The sequence below is a fragment of the Dysidea avara genome, chromosome 11 (genome assembly GCF_963678975.1).
Source record: "Dysidea avara chromosome 11, odDysAvar1.4, whole genome shotgun sequence".
In the NCBI taxonomy this organism is placed as follows: Eukaryota; Metazoa; Porifera; class Demospongiae; order Dictyoceratida; family Dysideidae; genus Dysidea; species Dysidea avara.
Genome location: NC_089282.1, coordinates 9,227,482 through 9,248,676, shown reverse-complemented (window position 1 = coordinate 9,248,676; position 21,195 = coordinate 9,227,482). Strand labels below are relative to the sequence as shown.

At 36.8% G+C, this 21,195-nt stretch overlaps 1 protein-coding gene across 5 annotated transcripts in view; it reads left to right on the top strand.

Annotated features, from left to right (window-relative positions):
* Positions 1 to 2,274: 2,274 nt before the first annotated feature.
* The window catches only part of LOC136238641 (uncharacterized), a 42,025-nt gene continuing 23,104 nt past the window's right edge, over positions 2,275 to 21,195 (top strand). For 2 of the 5 annotated variants that reach the window (XM_066029206.1, XM_066029205.1), the window contains exons 1-8: positions 2,648 to 6,040; positions 6,613 to 6,720; positions 6,768 to 7,037; positions 11,469 to 11,651; positions 11,802 to 11,876; positions 15,009 to 15,308; positions 16,572 to 16,817; positions 18,727 to 19,011. In XM_066029206.1, the coding sequence (XP_065885278.1) occupies positions 5,989 to 6,040; positions 6,613 to 6,720; positions 6,768 to 7,037; positions 11,469 to 11,651; positions 11,802 to 11,876; positions 15,009 to 15,308; positions 16,572 to 16,817; positions 18,727 to 19,011 (1,519 nt within the window). In that variant the 5' untranslated portion in view covers positions 2,648 to 5,988. Of the gene's footprint in view, positions 2,601 to 2,647; positions 6,041 to 6,612; positions 6,721 to 6,767; positions 7,038 to 7,220; positions 7,382 to 11,468; positions 11,652 to 11,801; positions 11,877 to 15,008; positions 15,309 to 16,571; positions 16,818 to 18,726; positions 19,012 to 21,195 lie in introns of those variants that run through there. The other 3 variants (XM_066029204.1, XM_066029203.1, XM_066029207.1) reach the window with 3 other exon arrangements.

Here is a 21,195-nt window from a genome sequence, read left to right as displayed (position 1 = left end):
GTCAAGCTGGAGTGAAAAAAGTGAGGCTGATATCTGGGTGACATTATTGGGCAGCAGGAAAGCCCAAACCTCCCTATAATACACTATAGAGTACGATTGTATATAGCTCTTTCATGAACTATTGGGACTGGTTGCACATTGTACAAGCAGCTGCAGCATGGTAGCATTGCCATTGCCTAATGTTGTTAAAATTTCCATTTTATTTTTTGAAGTTGTACCCCTCGGACCCCTGCATGTGTTTCACCTCATGCTAGGAGTACACTCCATAATGTTCATTCAAATATCACCAGAAAATATTGGTGCAGGGAATGCTTGAGTAGTTTTGTGCAGCTATACCACTTTTTCTTCTTTTGTCACTGGGTCAGAAAGAAAATGAACAAAACCAGAACAAAGAAACTGTGTGGTTTATCCCATGAATTTTAACATTTCATGGGTACTGCACCCATGAAACCTCTGCAACGCCATGAAAGTACCATGATAATCTGATCTGGAAACACATTTCATGGCCCATGAAACAACCCATTGTATACCATGAATTGACCTTCATGGTACATTTCATAGGGGAGATTTAACATTTCATGAAAAAACCATAGATGTTTCATGGCATACTTCTCTGGTAGTGAATGGTCATCCAAAACTCAAGATATTCATGAATAAAATAGAATAATGTAGACCATTTGATGTGAGATTGGGAATAATTGGAATACATCAATTGTGCATGCGTACAACATGTGTACAACAATCATACATAAATCACATTATAGCTAGATACAAAAGCCTAGTGTATGCATACGTCTAGTCACACCACATCTGAGACAAAAGCCATCTGTCCTAGGACAATCTATCTTACCTAATTTCCTTCAAAGTATTACACAACTGTAGGTTTTTTCTACCATTATGATAGTTCTTGCGTGTGCAAACTGGCCTATGTGATACAGTATAGCTATGTGACCAAATTTATTAGAATTGCATTGTACAAGCTTACTATTATCTCCAATATTTAATTGTTGCTACTACATTCCCTGCAGTATACGTACCTGTAAGGAGTATTAAGACTTGTAAGTGGGGCAGAGCACAATAAATAGTTATGAAATCAATAGCAGTTATAGTTTCTGCTTATTGCATTCATCATTTACTAGTGGCCTTAGCTGGCTATATGCATGTGAAGCATGCATGTGCTAGGGGGCTCTGGGGGCATGCCCCCCCCCCCCCAGGAAATTTTTGAAATTTAGATGCTCTGAGACTGCATTTGGTAAACAATTTTAGTGTGAAATTATCTGTAAAATAAATAGTTACGGAGTCTATTTACGGAGTGCTAAGCATGCACATCGCTAATTATAGGCACACACTGCAATAATTAATTAAAATACTTAACTGTTGCATAATCATTTTTCAAAGGGGGTTTCACTTGAAATCTTAGCATGTGTAAAACTAAAAATGTATTGGTCCAGTAGTTAGTCCAGTCCAGTGATTAGTTACACCCAAAAGTGTAGATGCAGAATACAGCCTTAATTACATTGCCATATGAGATAAGGCATACACTATTCACATTATGTAAATCCCTGGAAAGTAATAGAGAGTAAACTATCATAAAGATGTTGCAATTACAATTACATAATTATACTTTGGACACATGCAACTGTACTGACGTGCAAAAGCACAGCACAGGCATAGCAAGGAAACTATAAAAATAAATAAAGCTACAATACAACACACACACAAACAAACAAACAAACAAATTAAATGGTCCAACCAACACAATTACGAGCCAAAAAGATTTGCTGAGAACAACTGATTGCTTTATGTGCAGCATTATCTAGTATAGTTCTACAGATGCTGTGGGTTGTTGAATTATGGTTTGCAGGGCCCGAATGGAGTCTGATAGATAGTTAATGACCCAAGCAACCAATTTCAATAGTGGAATGCTCAGAAACATAGCCTAGGCGATCTAACTCAGAAATTAATAATTGATATTCAATCTTGCCAGACTTGCGTTCATGAGTAGCATGGAGGTGTTCTACAGAGTTTAATTGACATATGTATAAATACTTTTGCTCACAGTAAATTACAATATCAGGGCAATATGAAGTAGTTAGGATAGATTGTGGAATTATTGCCAAAGGAGCATCACTAACTCTGTAATCATTAATGTCAGCAAAAACAACAGCATCAAACCCTGCATAGTATGATCAGTAGTTCCAGGTATTATCATGGGACTTTACCTCGGACTTTACCGCAATTATGACATCATTGCTGTGTGTATAGCTAGTACAACTTGTCTCGACCTGTTTACTTCTCATGTGTAGTTATGTCTGATCAATTAGTGAAGGCGTTGTCCGCCGGGGCCACATCGAGTTGACTGCACCAAGGATCACTGAGTGGATCAATCAACGAGTGGAGCCAGTGTGAGTGTGAGAAGGCTTGCCCTCGGGATTGCCGTCGCATCGAGTCACTGTCAGTGAGGTTATCAGTCGACACTGCCTATACCATCTGCAGCCACTTTATTCAGTTCACCACTGGCCGGCAATTAAGTGCGAGTAAAAGCTGCCCAGACTGCCCCAGAGTGAGTAGCAAAGCTTTGTCGTCACCAGACCTTGCAGGTCAGTGATACTGAGTATATACATCTTGACTCGATTGCTATTCCACTAAGAATTAAGCGACCTTTGAAAGCCGTATTCCTGGCTCGACTTTTTTCTGACTTTATTTAGGCCACTCCAAAAAATTCAGTGTTTCCATGCATTTTTTGTATTGTATTGTATTGTATTAGTGCTTTACATTTCTCGCTCGCATGCAGATTCTCTTCCCGCATAGTCATATTGCTGTCAACTGGACATTTTATTCATTATTTGCCCTGTGATTGCATAGCAGTATCTATAGTTTAGCATTCAGAAAGCTCATTTAGCTAGTCTTTCACTGTTCAGGTTCTTAGTTTAAAGATTTTCTACTGTATTCTTACCTGTAAGTTAGTTATGAATTTCGAAAATAAGTGGAAACTCAGTGGTAGTAGTTATGAGACACTTAACTAGAAATTATCGAAAACTGTAGCCCTGGTATTTCACACTACTACAAAAAAGTGTACCCATAAACTACATTAACCTAAAAATTCTAAAAATTTCCTGCCTTGTGGTGGTCTGTATGATAATTTTTCTGGAGCACTGTAGATGTGTATTATGAGACGCTGTGCTTGAAAGTTGACTATTTCATATTTAATTATGGTAGGTAAACACCAACTAATGGCTAAAAAGACATTTTCCATGCATTATCTATCACTTTATAAGGTGTTTTAAGGCTACAATTATGGTAGCAGGCTAAACTGTGATGGTTTAAAAGTGGGAGTGGCACACAAAGATCAATCGCGAAGAGATAAACATTGATAGCACAAGATGAAGAAGCAGCTGCAATGAAGATATTGATGTTTATTTGTAATTCTTTCATAGACTATGTGTGCAATTATGAAGCTTCAAATGATACTTTTATAATTCGAAGTTTACTTGACCTTTGAATTTAAACCCATGAAACATTTGAAGCTTTGTCCCAGCCCTACCATTATGCAACCAACATTGTGCCAGCTGTTAATGCTTGTTATTATCACTACCAGAGAAGTATGCCATGAAACATCTATGGTTTTTTCATGAAATGTTAAATCTCCCCTATGAAATGTACCATGAAAGTCAATTCATGGTATACAATGGGTTGTTTCATGGGCCATGAAATGCGTTTCCAGATCAGATTATCATGGCGTTGCAGAGATTTCATGGGTGCAGTACCCATGAAATGTTAAAATTCATGGGATAAACCATAGGTATTTTCATGGGTATTTTTCATGGTTATTTTCATAGCAATTTCATGTACTGTATCTGGTAGTGAATTAGCTAGGAAAACAATGTATTATACTGAGATGGTTTGTAATGGTCCCGGGACACATTTGGCATACAGGTAATGTACCTGCTCTGTTCTTTATGATATTTAGAATTGATCTGAGGTGTAAAATTTTTAATATTGAATTTCTTTGAGATCATGATGATGCATGACCAGGTTCTGCTCATTAGCATTTACTCACTTAAGATGTGACACAATTATACAGGATCTGATTTCATTGTGCACATATGAAGCATACTTATACCATAGATATACTACCCACAAATCAACAACTTTGTGATAGAAGTGAAGTGATAGGAGTCAAGCAAGGAAAATTCAGACAAGTACAGCTATAGACTTGATTTTTCACTGTTAGACTTTTCTTCAGCCCAAAAGGTGCCTTTTGGCCTTGCGCAGTACATGCAGTGCACATGTTATGGATTTACTCCTTTGTGTCCATTTCTTTTCACTGACAGCACAAGGTGTGATTCGCTAGCACACTACATGGTTTCATGTTGAAAATTGTCTGCTATTTCTGCACAACGCCTTAAACAGTCGAAGTAAACAGATTGGCTTTAAGAGTTCACAATGGTCAGAGGTGCTCTGTATAATTATTGTGAACTTTTGGTTGTAGACTACAGCTTCATGTATTGTGAAGGGCTGTGTAACAAGCAGAAGACAATGTGAAATGGCTATTGCTTATTATTAATGCATATATACGGTTTGTTGTACAGTTGGTTGTGCCCTTCTTTCTTTTGATGCAGTGTTATAGAAATTCAGTAAAGCCACTTGGGCCTGACTGATCCTTTATTTTTATTACAATATTAACGTCAATCACTTTGCAAGTAGAGGTAGTGCACCATGAAAGGTTAAATTGTGACAGTTTCAGCAAAAACCCGACTAGTTTGCACAACTTCTGATATTTTTTTCTCAGCATTATCTGCAGTTTCCAAGGAATATGAAATTTGATCACTAAAATTTCAGCCTTCTGTGTTGAGTAGTTTTGGAATTATAGCACTAGACAGTAGGAAGAGCAAGAAAATCGATTTGTACAGCAACTATACTGAAAATAAACTACAGGGACTTACATTCTCAGCCATAACTTCCTTAGTCTACAATGGTGGAAGTTGGCTTAAAATGTTCACCATGGATTACCAAATCAACCAAGGTCTATACCTTGGTTGATTTGGTAATCCATGGTGAACATTTTATAGTGTTAGCCCTGTAGTCACCTACTCATATGGGTATGAAGATGGTTTAGTTGAAGAAATGATGATGATTTTGTTACTTTAACCATATCGTAACAAATGCATGTGATACACTGTTGGGACTACAGAAACGAAATAAAGATTTTGAGCAGGCGAATAAGATAGTTTAAACCGATTTGAGTATTTCTTCTCTGAGTAATGGCTCGATAAAAACTTGTGTATTTTATCTTTGTAGCATGCATAATTTTATGAATCTTTTAAAATTTTAATTTGTTTTCTCAAAATGCATGTTTGTGTGAATAAATGGAGTTTTTGCATGTTTACAAATTCCCATCACAATAAGGAATGCTAAATATTAGCAGGCTACTGGTGAGTCCACTGCATTCAAATACCATAGTTACAGTTCAACATGCAGATTGTTCTTCAGCTATAGCAAAAAATGGTATTTTATTATTTTACTGGCCTACCCATCTCCATGTGCTTAGTTGAGTTTGGCCCAAGGAACATAAGGTTTAGTTGACTTGGCCAAATGTTGAATTATGTTTGAAACAGTTAACAAACAACTGTAAGGAAAAATTAGGAATTTTAAAAGCCAGTAGAATAAAAAGTACTTAAACAAGGGAGATCATCAGCTGAAATGTAACTTAGCCATGCTGGTTTATTACTAATACGATGAATGAACTCAATGAAGGCTGTATTTGTACTGTGTTGTGTTAGAAGTTTAGTAGCTTTCTTATAAACTATAGTTTACTACTTGAAGGGCATGTTACCCATCATAATGTGGGAACTGAGTTTGTACTTCAGTTGATGATCTTCCTTGTTTATGCACATTTTATTGTAAAATTCCTGTACACTTGTTATTGCAGTGAGTGTTCATTTCTTTTCATGTCTCCATAGTGTTACAATTTAGCATACCATCAATATGGATGACATAAACAACATAGTGGATCCTCATATTCATTGTGACACTACTGGTAAGGTTTATACTAAGTTTGTGTAGCTATATAGAAAGTGGAGATAATCAAAGGAGTTATGTTGTTATTATTATTATTACTGCTTTACAATGACCACCACTTAAAGTCTGACAGCAACTTGTGCTGCATCCTTTGAGTTAACTAACCTAACCTAAACAGGACTTGACAACTTTGATATTGCTTAGCTTGGCTAAGTAAAACAGAAATGGGCCAAAGCAAGAGTACATAATAATAAAAAATAGAGTACTCGCCAAAGAAAGGGAAAAGCCCCATCCAACTCCAGGATATGTACCTTAATGTGTATGACTGCTCTAGTAGAGAGCCATGGATACCTTCATAGTTAACAACATGTACAGTAACCTGTTGCATTGAGTTGACTACTATAATATAAATCTATGCTGACATTAATTTACACAAGTTGCCACACATCTTTTACCTGTTGTTACATTCCTGATTCCCAGGCTAGCCCTCTAATAACAACTGTAAACTTTTGCCTGATTTTACAATAATCTTGATGAATACGTGTTTAGTATACAATATGTGATTTCTACTATGACAATTCTCCATCATAGTTGTTGGGTATAGTAGACCACTAGTGAGTGCAGACAACACAACTAATGACCATACTGTAGTGTGTTTGTATGGACCACAAATAATTGATGTGATTATGAGAAAACCTGGTAAGATGACAATTGTAATTGACTAATTATTAAAATATTATTGACAGAGTTTTCATTTCTGATCAAGCAGTACTACTTATTGTATCAGAGTTTAATACCTAATTGTAAACTGACCATCAAACTTCTTAAACAACACATAGAAATTACTAGTGATGTGGAGAGGTTTATTGTCAATGGAGAAAGCTCAAGGATCAGATGTCAGAGGATTATCAATCTTCTATTAGTTCAGTTAGACACTACAAGAAATTACAAACATTTTTGTTGCTTGCTTAACATGGTAACAGTAATGACTTATCTTCCTGACAAACTAATGGCAGGTAATGCATCTTGAGTTGTGTTGTTTACATGCTTGTGTATACCATCAGTGATATAAATTGGTGAATTGCAAAACTTTTTAGTGCAGTCTTTTTGTCAGTTTCTTTGATAGATGTAAGGATTGCTGTTACATACTGCACAAAATTCAGGTGCAATTGCTGTTCGTATTTTGTGCATTTATGCAGTGCACACAGCCCACCAAAGGCTAGAGAGCATTGTATCACATCCCTTGCAGATAACTTGTGAGCAGAGGCTCTCACAAGCAAACCATACTTGCAATTCTGTAAGACACAAATGCAGCTTTACTTGCAAATCGCTCAAGTCTACTCGAAGCTCGAAAAACAGTGTAAGCAAGTGCGACATTACACATTACATATGAGTGGTACTGTATTATTAGTTATAGACTATATCAAAGCAATCAAACTGAAAAAGAGTAAAGCCTTTAAAAAGCTGGTGGTGGTCAAGAAATAGCTGTATATATTGCTGTCAATTCAATTTTTAATAATGTCATTATTTAACCTATTCTTCCTTATTTTAGTAGAGCAGCTAAGCAACGAATTTTGATGAAATTGTTCACTTTGCAATAAAGCACCAAATTTTCTGTGGAAGTTGAGTAAGGTATACAAAATCATTTAAGATAAGGTGCCACATCAAAATAACTGCATGTTTGAAAGCTTTTAAACACCGATATCTATAGCTGGCCGGGAAACCATACAAATGCATCAAAATATTTATAAATAGCAAGAATGTATTACAAATTTACAGGTGCAATCTGAAATCTTTCAAAATGTGGCAAAATTAATGTTTTTACACACTTCCAATATTTCAGTGTAAAAAATACAGCCTCAATCCAATAGAAATAATATATTGCACATCTATGGCTTTGTATACCATGACTCTCCGTGCTTCTTAACATAGTAACTAATAACCTGGATATAGATACCTCCCTTGATCAGCTTTCCATCCCTTGCTTCTCTATGCATAAATGCAAGGCTCCAGCATATTTACTGTTGACTTTTATGGCTTCATAATACATTTTCTATTGGTTTTGCTTGTCAGGTTCTTCGAGCATGATATGATTGGTGATTTTAATGGTACCATATCTGATATGTAATAGTATGAATCAAGCAAATATTGCACCAAGTTTGGTACTTTTATCAAAAAGTGAACAATATCTTTGCTTAGCCGCTTTACTAATTATAAACATATCTAAACCAAAACAGCCAAGCTGTAAAAAAAGAGTGCAGCCCCCCAAAAGGCCAGGATGAAAAAAGATGTGAAATCCAAGGTGGCGGCCAAGAAATGGCTGTGATGGTAGGTTAATGGCAAATATTTTAATTACAACAATTCAGGTGAATTTGCATTGCCTCCTCCACTAGGATTCGGCACCAAATTCACCTGAATTGTCGTAATTAAAACTTTTGCCATTAACCTACTATCACAGCCATTTCTTGGCCGCCACCTTGGATTTCACATCTTTTTTCATCCTGGCCTTTTGGGGGCCGCACTCTTTTTTTACAGCTTGGCTGTTTTGGTTTAGATATCACTTCTTTTTGAATTGCAAGCCACAAAGCCAGCCATTAACTGGCTTTGGTGCTTCCTTCTAACTTGTTTTTTTTTCTTTTCTGCAGGAATTGTGGAACAAAGGAAGAAATGTTGTGTACAGTTTTTTGTCTGATTAAAAATATTTGTATATTTAGCAATGAAAGATAATCATACTGTAGGTAATAAGGTGACTTCTTATAACTGTAGCTGAAACTCCCATTGTTTGTAGCTGAACTCTTTTCAGAGTGACTTGTTTCTAGCTGAACTCTCTACATGGTGATTTATTTCCAACACATATTTCTACAGGGTGTAGCTGATCCTTATAAGGTAACTTGTATCTAGCTGATATCTCTACCGGGTGACTTGTTTGTAGCTGATCTCTCTACAGGGTGATTTGTTTGTAGCTGAACTCTCTACATGCTGGTTTCTTTGTAGCTGAACTCTCTATAAGGTAACTTCTTCTAGCTGATCTCTCTACAGGGTGACTTGTTTGTAGCTGAACTTTTAACTTGATGGTTTCTTTTTGTAGCTGAATTCTCTATGAGGTAACTTCTTCTAGCTGATCTTTCTACAGGGTGACTTGTTTGTAGCTGAACTTTCTACATGATGGTTTCTTTGTAGCTGAACTCTCTACAAGGTAACTTCTTCTAGCTGATCTTTCTACCGGGTGATTTATTTGTAGCTGAATTCTCTACAGGGTGGTTTGTTTGCAGCTGAACTCTCTATTATGGTGGTTTCTTTGTAGCTGAACTCCCTACAAGGTGACTTCTTATAGCTGAACTATCTACACAGTGATCTTTTCTTAGCTGAACTCTCTACAGGGTGATTTGTTTGTAGCTGAACTCTCTACAATATGATTTGTTTCTAGCTGATTTCACTATAGGGTAACTTGCTTGTAGCTGAACTCTCTACAGGATGGTTTCTTTGTAGCTGATCTCTCTACAGGGTGACTTGTTTATAGCTGAACTCTCTACAAGGTGATTTGTTTGCAGCTGAACTCCCTAAAGGGTGGTTTTTTGTAGCTGAACTCTCTACAAGGTGACTTCTTCTAGCTGATCTCTCTGCAGGGCGATTTGTTTGTAGCTGAATTCTCTACAGGGTGATTTGTTTGCAGCTGAACTCTCTACATGATGGTTTCTTTGTAGCCAAACTCTATGCAGGGTGATGTGGTTGTAGCTGAACTCTCTGCAGGGTGATTTGTTTGTAGCTGAACTCTCTACAGGATGGTTTCTTTGTAGCTGAACTCTCTGAAAGGTGATTTATTCTAGCTGATCTCTCTACAGTGTAACTTCTTGTAGCTGATCTCTCTACTGGGTGACCTGTGTCTAGTTGTACACTCTACAAGGTGATTTGTTTGTAGCTGAATACTCTACAGGGTGATTTTTTGTAGCCAAACTCTCTGCAGGGTGATTTGTTTGTAGCTGAACTCTCTACAGGATGGTTTCTTTGTAGCTGATGTCGCTACATGGTGGCTTGTTTCTAGCTGATCTCTCTACAGGATGGTTTCTTTGTAGCTGAACTCTCTACAGGTGATTTTTTTCTAGCTGAACTCTCTCTAGGGTGATCACTTCACAGCTGAACCCTCTACAAGGTGGTTTCTTCTATCTGATCTCTCTACAGTGTGATTTGTTTGTAGCTGAACTCTCTACAAGGTGACATTTTCTAGCTAAGCTCTCTCTTATGTCTAGCTGATCTCTCCACAGAGTAACTTGTTAGTAAAGCTGAAGACTTTACATGGTGGATTTTGGTTGTTAAACTCTCTGCTTGAAGACTTGTTTGTAGCAGAACTTCTACAGAGTGAATAGTTTGTAGCTGAACTTTCTACAGGGTGCATGACTTGTTTATAGCTGAACTCTCTTCAGTGTGACTTGTAATGTTCTGAATCACTGCAGCTATATATATATTTGTAGCTGAACTCTCTATAGGGTGACTTGCTTCTTGCTGAACTGTCTATAAGATTAACTGTTTGTAATGCAATAGAATTCTATAATGGAGTAAAATTTAATAAATTAGCTGAATGTTCTATTAGGGTGACTGTTCTATTGGAGTATCTTGATGTCGCATTTGCTACACGGAGTTGGCTTTAGAATCATAACTCAGTGGTTTGTAATCCGATTCTTCTGTACTACTGCAAGGACTTTCTATGAAGATTATTCCAGCTATACACCGATTTTCATTGCTCTAAGCGGTTTGCCTAGTAGGCGTAAAAACTAATACTTTTTTATTCATAAAAATTGATCGCGTAATTGTGACACAGGTTGGATTTTGTGTCATATCTCCGTGGTCTTTATCTCGATTCCTTTCAAACCACCAAAAGGCACTCCTATGATGGTTACTCCATCTACATAGCAATTTTCAACTCATTCCATGAAGCGGTTTACCCTGTAGGCGTGACAACAAATCAATCTTGTTTTACGCGAATAATTTGTCATAACTCCCGAACCATTCATCGGATTTGCACCAAATTTGATGCTAGGATTCGCCTTTTGACTCCCTTTCTGTGTTCCAAATTTCAAGGCGATCGGAGTATGCGTTTGCATTTATAGCAATTTTTTGCAAGTGCGAAAACACGAAGAAGAAAAAAAAACGAAGAATAAAATCGAAACTTTGGCAGCTTGTATCTCGGAAATGGCTGGTGCGATTTCCTTCAAATTTGGTATGTAGACTCTCCTGGCTGGCGGGCAACTTTGTAGCAAATTTGGTTCCAATCAGACAAGGGATCACCAAGATACAAAAGTGTGAAAATGATGTTTTCTTTCTTCCTGTCAATATACCCACGGTGTGGCGCGCCGGCTTCTTGGGCCGCACGATACACTGATGAGTGAGATATGAGGTGGAAATACATACTTTTAGGGCTGGTTGAATAGAAACACTATTATTCACTGCAGGTACCATGTGTAGTACTCGACCAGTAAAATATGGTGCATTCGAACAGTTTGACACTCAAGCAGCAGACAATATCATTATCAGATGTGTTCATGATGGAGCACCAGATGATAGAGCAACTATTAGTAGTCACCACCAGGTTATTGGTAGAAGATGTAGACCTGCCAATACTGTCCCTGATATGTGTAAGTGATGTGTGTAAACAATGTAATGAGTGGAATCGTTTTGTGTCAAGTTTGTGATCATGATCATTTTTAAACTGTTGGACTTATTGATGCTATTGATGTTACATGTTCGTTTATTTGGTTGATATTAAGCAATGAATTTTTTTACAGGCTATTTGAGGTTATTTAGATCTTCTCATACAATAAAACCACATGTGGATCCATTTTCTCTTGTCACTGCTTCAGGTAAATGCTGTTTTGTAAGCTCTTTGGCAATGATAACTTGTACATAAGATAACATAAAGGGTAAAAGCATAGATGCCACAATGTCAGTTGCAGGCTGGTTTTGGGGTTGTTTATACAAAATAAACAAAATGTACCACTAGACTTCTTACAAACTTGCCTATTTCTAATGTGTGTCACACAAACGTATGTACATGAGAGATGATAAGGCAGCCAAAGAAATTGTAATTTTCAGTTTTGTTTATATCTCTGCATCGTTTAAACCATTGCCTGGCCACCATTTGATATTACATGAAACTGTTTCTTTTCATAAGCCAGTTTTTCTTTTTTAGTACTGGGGCATTTGGCTATAAGACATGCCGTAGTATGTCACACAGCCAAAAAAGCTGGCACATTGGGTATATCAACAGAAAGAAAGAAAGTATGAATGCATGCATAAAGCTGTATGGTGCCTTCTCCAAAGTGCAACATTTTTGCATTATTGCTGCTAAACAGGTACGTAGCACACCAAATTTGATCAAAATTGCTCCTGCCAAGCCATTCCTGAGATTCCTCTTAAAGGGATTTATATGGGGCCAACTTTTTCAATCACTTGATTTGATTGCCTTTAAATTTGGTGTTAATAAATATATAAATGTGATTAGTGGTATGGCCAATTGTGACCCAATTTGCAAAAAGGTGGTTATTTATTTTGCACATTGTATAACAAGTATATGGAAAAGTTAGGAATTTTAAGTTCATATAGGGGTCAGAGATAAAAGTAGGAAAACAAGGGAGGTCACCTACACCTGCAGATATACTAGTGGACATTAATTCCTACTTCAGTCTATACCTATGACCAGGGGCAATGGAGGCACCTTTATTTAGGGGGGCTGGGGGTCTAACTTGGTGATGCCATGGCCTAGTTTTAAGTAGAAGACCAAAAAAAAAGGTAACTACCTGCTGACAATAGCTGCCCTCCACCAACTATATCTCCTTATTTATAACTACATACATAGCTTGCTGCATTGCTCCACTGAAGAATACTGTGACTGCTCTATTAGAGTATCTCGAATTATTGAGTTAGGCTCTCAATGATAATTTCAGGGGCCCTCCATAATCTTTTTGGCAGGGGCTACAGTCCCCCATTCTCCACCACCCCGTCTATGACTGAATTTGAGATTAAATGTTCACTAGTGTATTTGCAGGTGTAGGCAGCCTTCCTTGTATCCCTACTTTTTTTCTATGATCTCTAATCAAACTTAAAATTCTAATTTTTCCATATATGTCTTTGCTTACTTGTTTACAACATTGTTATAACTGGTGAACCTGGTGTCAGGGTTAATGTTTTCATCTGAACATGCTCCTCAACCATCAATTACAGACTCAAAAGTGAAGTGGCCATTATGCTTCACTTTCAGCTATGGTCAGCCCGTTACAGAGCGATATCAATGAAGAACAGTAAGAGAAACGCCTCTGCAATTAATCCAGTCACTATGAAAACTACAGATGATTCACATGCCCCAACTATCAATTACTGACTTAAAAGTGAAGTGGTCATTATGGTTTGCTTTCAGCTATGTTCAGCTCGTTACGCCACATTACAAATGAAGAACAGTAGGAAAAGCGCCTCTGCAATTGCAATCAATCCAGTCTCCACAGAAATTATGAATTATTATCGTTTAAAAATGCAGGAAAACCATTGCGCTACCTTGGCTGTCAGCAAAAAGAAATGGGACACAAAGGAGGGCAAAGGTGTGATGCATACATTTTACGTACTGCAGTAACCCAAAAGGCACCTGTCAGGTTGAAGCAACATGGGACAGTGAAAAATCAAGCCTGGTAACCTTAGCCATTATCAAGTTACGCATGTTGGAAAGAAGGTAGGTAGGCAGGCAGGCCAGGCAGGCCAGGCAGGCAGGAGAAAATTCCATTGATTAAAATTTCATAGCAATCAGCATTTTGAATCATACTGAAAGCATTTTTGGGCTTGGTTATATCTAACCAATACTGCCAAGGCACCAAGTATTAAAGTATTGTGAAGCTGGATTTGAAGTATATAGTTAATTTATCGATTGCAAAAGTTGTAGCTACCAAATTTTCACCACAAGCAGAGCTATTCATAAGCATTTATTGGCAAAATTTGGGCACTTTTGAAGGGTTGTCTGATCCAGTATAGTACCACATGTACAGATGGTTGGTGTGTGTGTGTGTGTGTGTGTGTGTGTGTGTATGTGTGTGTGTGTGTGGTGGATGCGCAACTTATAGGAGCAAGAAATGGAGGGAAGGGACAAGTAAAGCTACCAGGCTCAGTTTGAGGTTAGGGGAGGCTATCTATCTATCCACTGAGAGCACTTGTTATAGTCCTATAAGTGATTCAGCCAACTGCTGCTCAGCCCATAAGAGCTGTTCCAGCAAAGCAAGAGTGGTATCAGGGCATTAGATCATCTACTGTGGAATCACAAAGCTCTTGAGACACAGCCACAGGAGGCAGATTCAGCTGAGTGGCAGTAGGATAAAAGTGGAAATCATTTTGTGTAATAGCCTAGCTAATTGTTTGTGACAAAACACATTATTTTTGTGTGAAAATGCTACTTTTTGTAAATCCGGTCACATTTATTTGCATAAAAAGTTCAATCTTTTGTAATTGTTACAGGTAAACCACTTATGGGAATAGCTTGAAAGTTGATGTGTACATAGGTTAACCATTGTAGCAGTGTCTTTTGGTGGTTTGGATTTACTGCTTCAAAATTGCAAGGCAAAACTCAAGCAAATATATAATTGCAGGGGTGATACGTATGTGATTGGGCCTGCAAAAATTGTGAACACATAAAATTTACTTAATTTTCAAATTTTAATGGCTAATAATTTATTGCCACAATTGCATGCAAAATACCAAAATTTAATGTTAGAATTATGAAGACTCCTGCGATCCCTAGTTATTATATAATACATTAGTGCACCTCCTCTTTTGGATCCTCCCCTGCACCTGTACGTAAGAAAAATATCATACTCCAAAGGCAGCCATTTCTTGGCCGTCACCTTTGATTTCATTATAGTGCTTTTATAACCACACTTTTTTCCACAGCTTGGCTGTTTTTGCATGGGTAGTTTACCAGCAGGCAATAAATATTACACAATATCTTTATTACACAGAGTGGACAATACTAGATGACTACTTTTCACTATTATGTAATTGTTTACCTGATGATTACCAGTCTACACTGATCAAGTTGAAAAGCTTACCCCATTTATCAAATGATGATCACCGACAGTTGGATAGTATGATATCATCATCACATGAAGTTCAATTGGTCAATGAGAAGATTGTCACTTTCCTTATAGTAAAATTATGTTATAATGGAAGTAGTAGTGATCTAGTAGGATTATGTGATGTTATGGATAATTTGATTGTGTCTAAACAATCAGCTAGTTGTGTACAACAAGTTAGATATGGTGAGATTATTATAATGTACATGTATTACGATACCATAGGCACAGAGATGTAGTCATGAAACAATTAATACTTTTTGTTTTAGTAGTGCAAAAGTATGGGCATTTCGTGCACTTTGTGATACAATTATGAAACCTTCTATACAAATATTTTTTGATTTAGTGCCATTGCAGATTTTGCCTCTGGCAACCTTTACAGTTGTTTTTGCATTGAAAATTTTTATCTTTATCTCCCTGAGATATTATTTTATGCTGTTAAACCGTGCTTTCAAATTAAAGGTGTTGTAACAATATGACATTTGTTTGAAGAGAATAACTTGCTCCACTGCAAATTATGATTAATTACTCATAAAAATTGCTGAATTATTTGCTCTTGGGATGAAAATTACCATTGGGCAGCAAACTTCATAGAATTTCATGGCTACTATAAATTATTATAACTTTGAAATGAAATCATGCACCTATTGACTTCAAATAAAAACCAGGTTGTTTTTTTTCAGCAAGACTTTTAATTTGAAACCATGTTTTAACAGTGTAAAATAATGCCTCAGGGAGATAAAGACAGTGTTGATGAATTTTCAATACAAAAATGACTGCAAAGGTCACCAAAGATCAAATCTGCGATGGCACTATATCAATAAATAAATACAACAATATATAAGTACAATTCATGTGGAAAGTTTCATAATTGTAACAACATTTGAACTACTATTTCAGAAACTTTCTAATAAAATATTACGTGGGTACAGATTGCCCATGAAAATTTGTTATACTCAACAAAGTTGTTAACTACAACATGCAGCTTTCTCGAGCTAAGTTTCTGTCTTCATTTTGTTCAGCTCTTTCTTTGTCTTTCTTTTGTTCTGCTATCTTTGTTTTAATCTCAAATTTGAGGCAAAACTTAGAATTGATATGTGAACAAGGTTAGAATAGAGTACTGGAGACTAGTGCTATTAGGTTGCCACAGACAAATTGTAATTGTGGTATTATGTTGTTACGCCTTACTATACATTATGCATGGTGAAAACAATTCACTTTTAACAACATGTGCAATAACATTTACAACTGGATTGCATGCATGTATCTGTATAGTCAAAGTAACAAAATTTTGTGGAAAAAAATTACTAGAAAAAGTTCCCTACTTAGAGTATATCAATGTTGTACAGTGTATAATACTCAGAGCATGTGATCTATGTATATAGTACATCTTGATTCTACGTATATGTGAATCTATACTTTGCTTTTGTATTTCATTTTTTTATGTAGCTCTAACCCAGCAGTGTTTCCTGTCCAGCTCCTCATCAACAACAAATACAGATAATTCTTCACCTCCTAGACCATCAGGTGGTTCAGTTACTAGTGTGACATATACACAACATCATATATCAACAAGTTCATCCACTACTAATACTACACCATTATTATCCAGTGTAACTGTCACTACTTCATTGACATCAAACAGTATCACAATGAACAGTCGTGTTGGACAGGATACTTGTACACCTATAACAGGTATATATGAATTGTCGGGCTATTATTTAGTTCTATAGTCTATTAATATCCTAGTGCGTGGGAGTGTCTTAAAGTGCCGCACTGGGTGATAACTAACTTATCACCCAGTGCGTGGGTTTTCAATTAGCACATGGGGGCAAGCTTCGAAATCAGCCATGTTATGTGAGACCAGTAAGATTGATACATTTGCTTAATGTTTAGTAATTTAGAGTGGCCGTGATGTATGTTTGGCTACTCAAGTCACTTTGTAGCAAATGAATTAATTAGAATACAGGTACTAAAATCAGTATAAGGGTGGCTTTTTGGCTATGATTTGCACTGGGATATTAGTTATATCCCAGTACACTCAGGCAATATCTTGGTTATCACCCTCGTACTGGGATATAACTATAATGTATCACTTTCATACCTCAAATCAAAGGAGCCACCTGGGTTACATTTGTAAAGCAGGCGACTTTTCCCGGGCTACAACTGGGTAGCAATTATATAAACATTAAAGCCAAAATCAATTGTGAGGATTGATTAATACTCGCATGATACTTGGATTTGGCCATGAAAACCACTCAGACAGAAAGTGTTTTGTTACCCTCGCTATCCTATGAGTTGAAAAAGTGTTGGACTAAGGTGAGAATTAGTGCTACAGCAAGCATTTCTGCATGTTTTTGAATACAGACCACACCCACATTACTGAAAGCATGAAATTACCATTCTACATGTACAATCAAGCTTATACCCACTTAGGTCTTTAGTAAACTCAGTAATTGTGTCATAAACGATTCAGTGGCACTGATTAAAGTATTAAGCTTGCGTAACCAAGATATCTGTGAGTGCTATCCCACTAGGGACTTGTGAGAAGGCTATAAGCCTGTGAATACAGGGATACCTGTAGGATTTGTCCAGTCATCATAGCCAAATGTTGTCAGAATTTACCAGCTGCTGCAAATATTTCAGGCATATTGCATGTATATAATATGTGACCGGACCTGCAAGATCTGGTCACAGTGCAAGCGCAAGCCTAATATCATAATAGCGCAAGCCTAATTTTACAGTAGAATGCAATGAAAGTTATGGGTGAAATATTTACAAAATTGAAAAAAATCCCATAAATTATTTGAGTGCTTGTTTCACAGTGAAGAAGCTAATACCTTGGTACCATCGTGATGCCCAAAGCAAGAGGAGTTCAGAAATCTTTGTTTCATGTCAGTACTCCCAAGGAGACGGAGTATATGAGCATTAGTCTGCCTTGCATTGGACGAGCGGTTTGCTATCATTTTTTTCTCACGTTTTCCCATTCACCCTGGTCGTAGGAAGGGCTTGGAATGCAAAACTTACCAAGCAATGGATTATGGAGAATCCTATGGTGTAAGTTTCATCTCGGTAGAGGACAGCATTCGTAAGTTATGACCATTTAATTAAGCGCCTGTAGTTAATTTTCCGTATTGTCACTGTACAAATCAATTTTTCTGTTGTTGCCACTTTGTAGCACTGTAACTTTGAAAGTTCTTAGCTTCTAGAGCTGAAACTTTGGTTGATCATTTGCTTATCTAGATACAGCTAATAAAATGAAATTTGAAAAATGCACTAACATATGGGGTTCTTACAGATCCGGTCACAGTGGTTGCACTTGTATTGGCTTGGGAGATGATTGCCCAGCGCAGGCTATTAGCTCCATGCCTATGTTACAACTACTCATGTTCACACTGTTTTAATTTATGTATTATAGCAAAACATAAGTATTTCTCACACACCTTGGTAAGATATTTTCTTATCTGCATTAACTATTTAACATCAGATAGTTTTGTCCATATTAGCATTGCTGACCTTGCAGGCTTATGCAAGAACATATTTATATCCATATTTTATTTATGCATGTGTACATGGTTAATTTCATCACTTTTTATTCATTCAGACCCACGCTTGTTGAGGTCAAAATATGATGATATAGTTCAGTCACTACCTAGTAACTATGAGAAGACACTACAAGTTGTACAAGATCATTTAACTGATGATCAGATTTGTGATGTGCTCGCTACTCCGAACTACACCATTGCTAATAAAACTATATTGAATTGTCTAATGGAGAAGGTGAAATGTGAAGGAGATGTTTTAGAATTCTGTAATCAGTTGGAAAATATATCTTCATTGTTACCAGACCATGGCAGCCTATTTTCAATTATCAGTGAGCTAAGAACAGGTTTGAATACTGTGTATGTTTATGCGTGTGTCACAATATTATGTAGAATGTCATCAGTACACTTAGTATGATATGTTTACTGAAAATCACATAGCCCTAATAGACAACTCACCACACTAGTCTGTTACTACTGGAACACCAATAATGCATTTTCACATTTACAGTACTACTCAAATGCACCGTCGTCTCGTGAGAGTGTGGGCAATTAAAAAAACTTGTGTGGCATCTGTTTCGCTCGTGAGTATCAAAACGGATACTCACAAGTGAAATGGGTGCCACGCCTTTTAATAAGTGAGTTTTTAAAATTGCTCCCACTCTCGTGAGTCGATGTTGCGTTTGAGCAGTACTGTACATATATTATAACCCTGTATAATATGTGTTCCTTTCTTCACCCCTTTAAGTATAAATTCACTATGAAAACAGTTTATAGGATGCTTAGCTAATTTTCATAGGAGCTTTTTTAGGATGAAGTATCTTGTGTTGAAACATTTGGTCATGTAGGTGTGGACTGACATACGCATAGCTGTCCCAACTAAATTTCCTCATTTGGCCAGTGGGCACACACCTAGTTTATATACAGATAAAGCTAACCTCAAAGGTGATCATAACTTTTAAATTGGGTTGGGGGAACAAGGCAGAATTGGGTTGGGGGAACAGCTGCAAATCTAATGCTGTGCACAGCTTTAGATTTGCAGCTGTGTACCATAAAACTGCAAATCTAAAGCTGTGCACAGTATTACATACAGTCTTCAAAATAAGCCAGGGTGATGGACACACATCAAGCTGCTACTCACCTTTAGTATTGGGGGTAATGTTATTACCTTTTGTGGTAACTAAGTGATATAATAAAATATGCTGTTAAAAACTAGTAATATAACTCAAGTTACTTTACTTACAAATGTGACTTGTAAGTAATGAAGTTACTGTAACGACTCAAATATTAAGTAATTGTATTACTACAGGTAACAAAGTTACTAATCTTGCTACTAATCCACTGAGTAACATCCAGCCACAACGAAGTAACAAAGCCCACCTCGAATTAATGAATGACCAGTTACTTTCTCTTGAATACAATTACAACTAACATTTACACATTGTCCAACAATACGGTCGATCATGTCACGTGATAAGGTGGTAGTTGCACACATGACAGGTTAAGGCTGTGCACACAAAATAATATAATATGTAATATTATAATATAGTTACTTTATTTTATGGGTAATATGTAACTGTAACTAAATATTAGTTAGAATAGGTCAACAAGGTTTCTACGCTATTTAGAGACCCAAGGATGATGTCGGTGAGGTTGCCCACAAATTTAATTACTGAGGCTACAGGCTGAGGTAAGGGTAGCCAAGCCAACATCGTCTGAGGGGCTCTAAAATAGCGTAGAAACCAATGTCAACCCATTCTAAGTGATTTAGAAAATTTCCTAGGTTAATAATTAAGAAAGAGTAAGAAAAAGTGGCAAACTGTGTGTGCTAGCATTGGGATTTATCCTTAGATTGAGTTGATCGTGTCAGTGCCACTGCGCTGGCGTGACATTCATAACCAGCCTTCAGTGCATGAATATAGTGCCAGTATCAAGTAGTTACTATGCTGGACTAGAAAGATGCTTGTTTTGTCCAGAAAGTAAACTGTTAAGAAGCAAATTGTGAGTGCTAGCATCAAGATTTATTCTTCGTGTTTGTTGTGTCAGTGCCACACCATGCCAGACATTGGTATTGAATTGGAACACCTAGCTGAATGCTAGTGATGCCTGTCTTGTCCAAAAATAAGTAAGGACATTAAAGTTTTTGTTTTTGGCTTTGCTGATTTTCGTTTGATGAATGTGGTAAACAATCACTGGCAAGACCACAGGTCACTAACTATTTAACAGGTTACTAACTATTTAGTAACCCTGCCACGGGTTTCTATTGGGTTTAGTAACCTCAGACATGAAAGGAAATGTTACGTAAAATTTTCTAAGTGGTTTAGTTGCAAGTAATAGTAGTAAGTAACGAGTTACTTTTATAAAAATTAACTCCCCCCCACCCTTTATTTTAAAACTGGGTCATAGTGATGTAATGTAAGGAGATGATACACATAGACTAAAAAAAAACTTTTACTTTGGGTATTATTGAATCCCACATTTGTTCACAGGTTGTTTGTTGCAGAGATTTTTTGAATACGTTGCTTTCTATT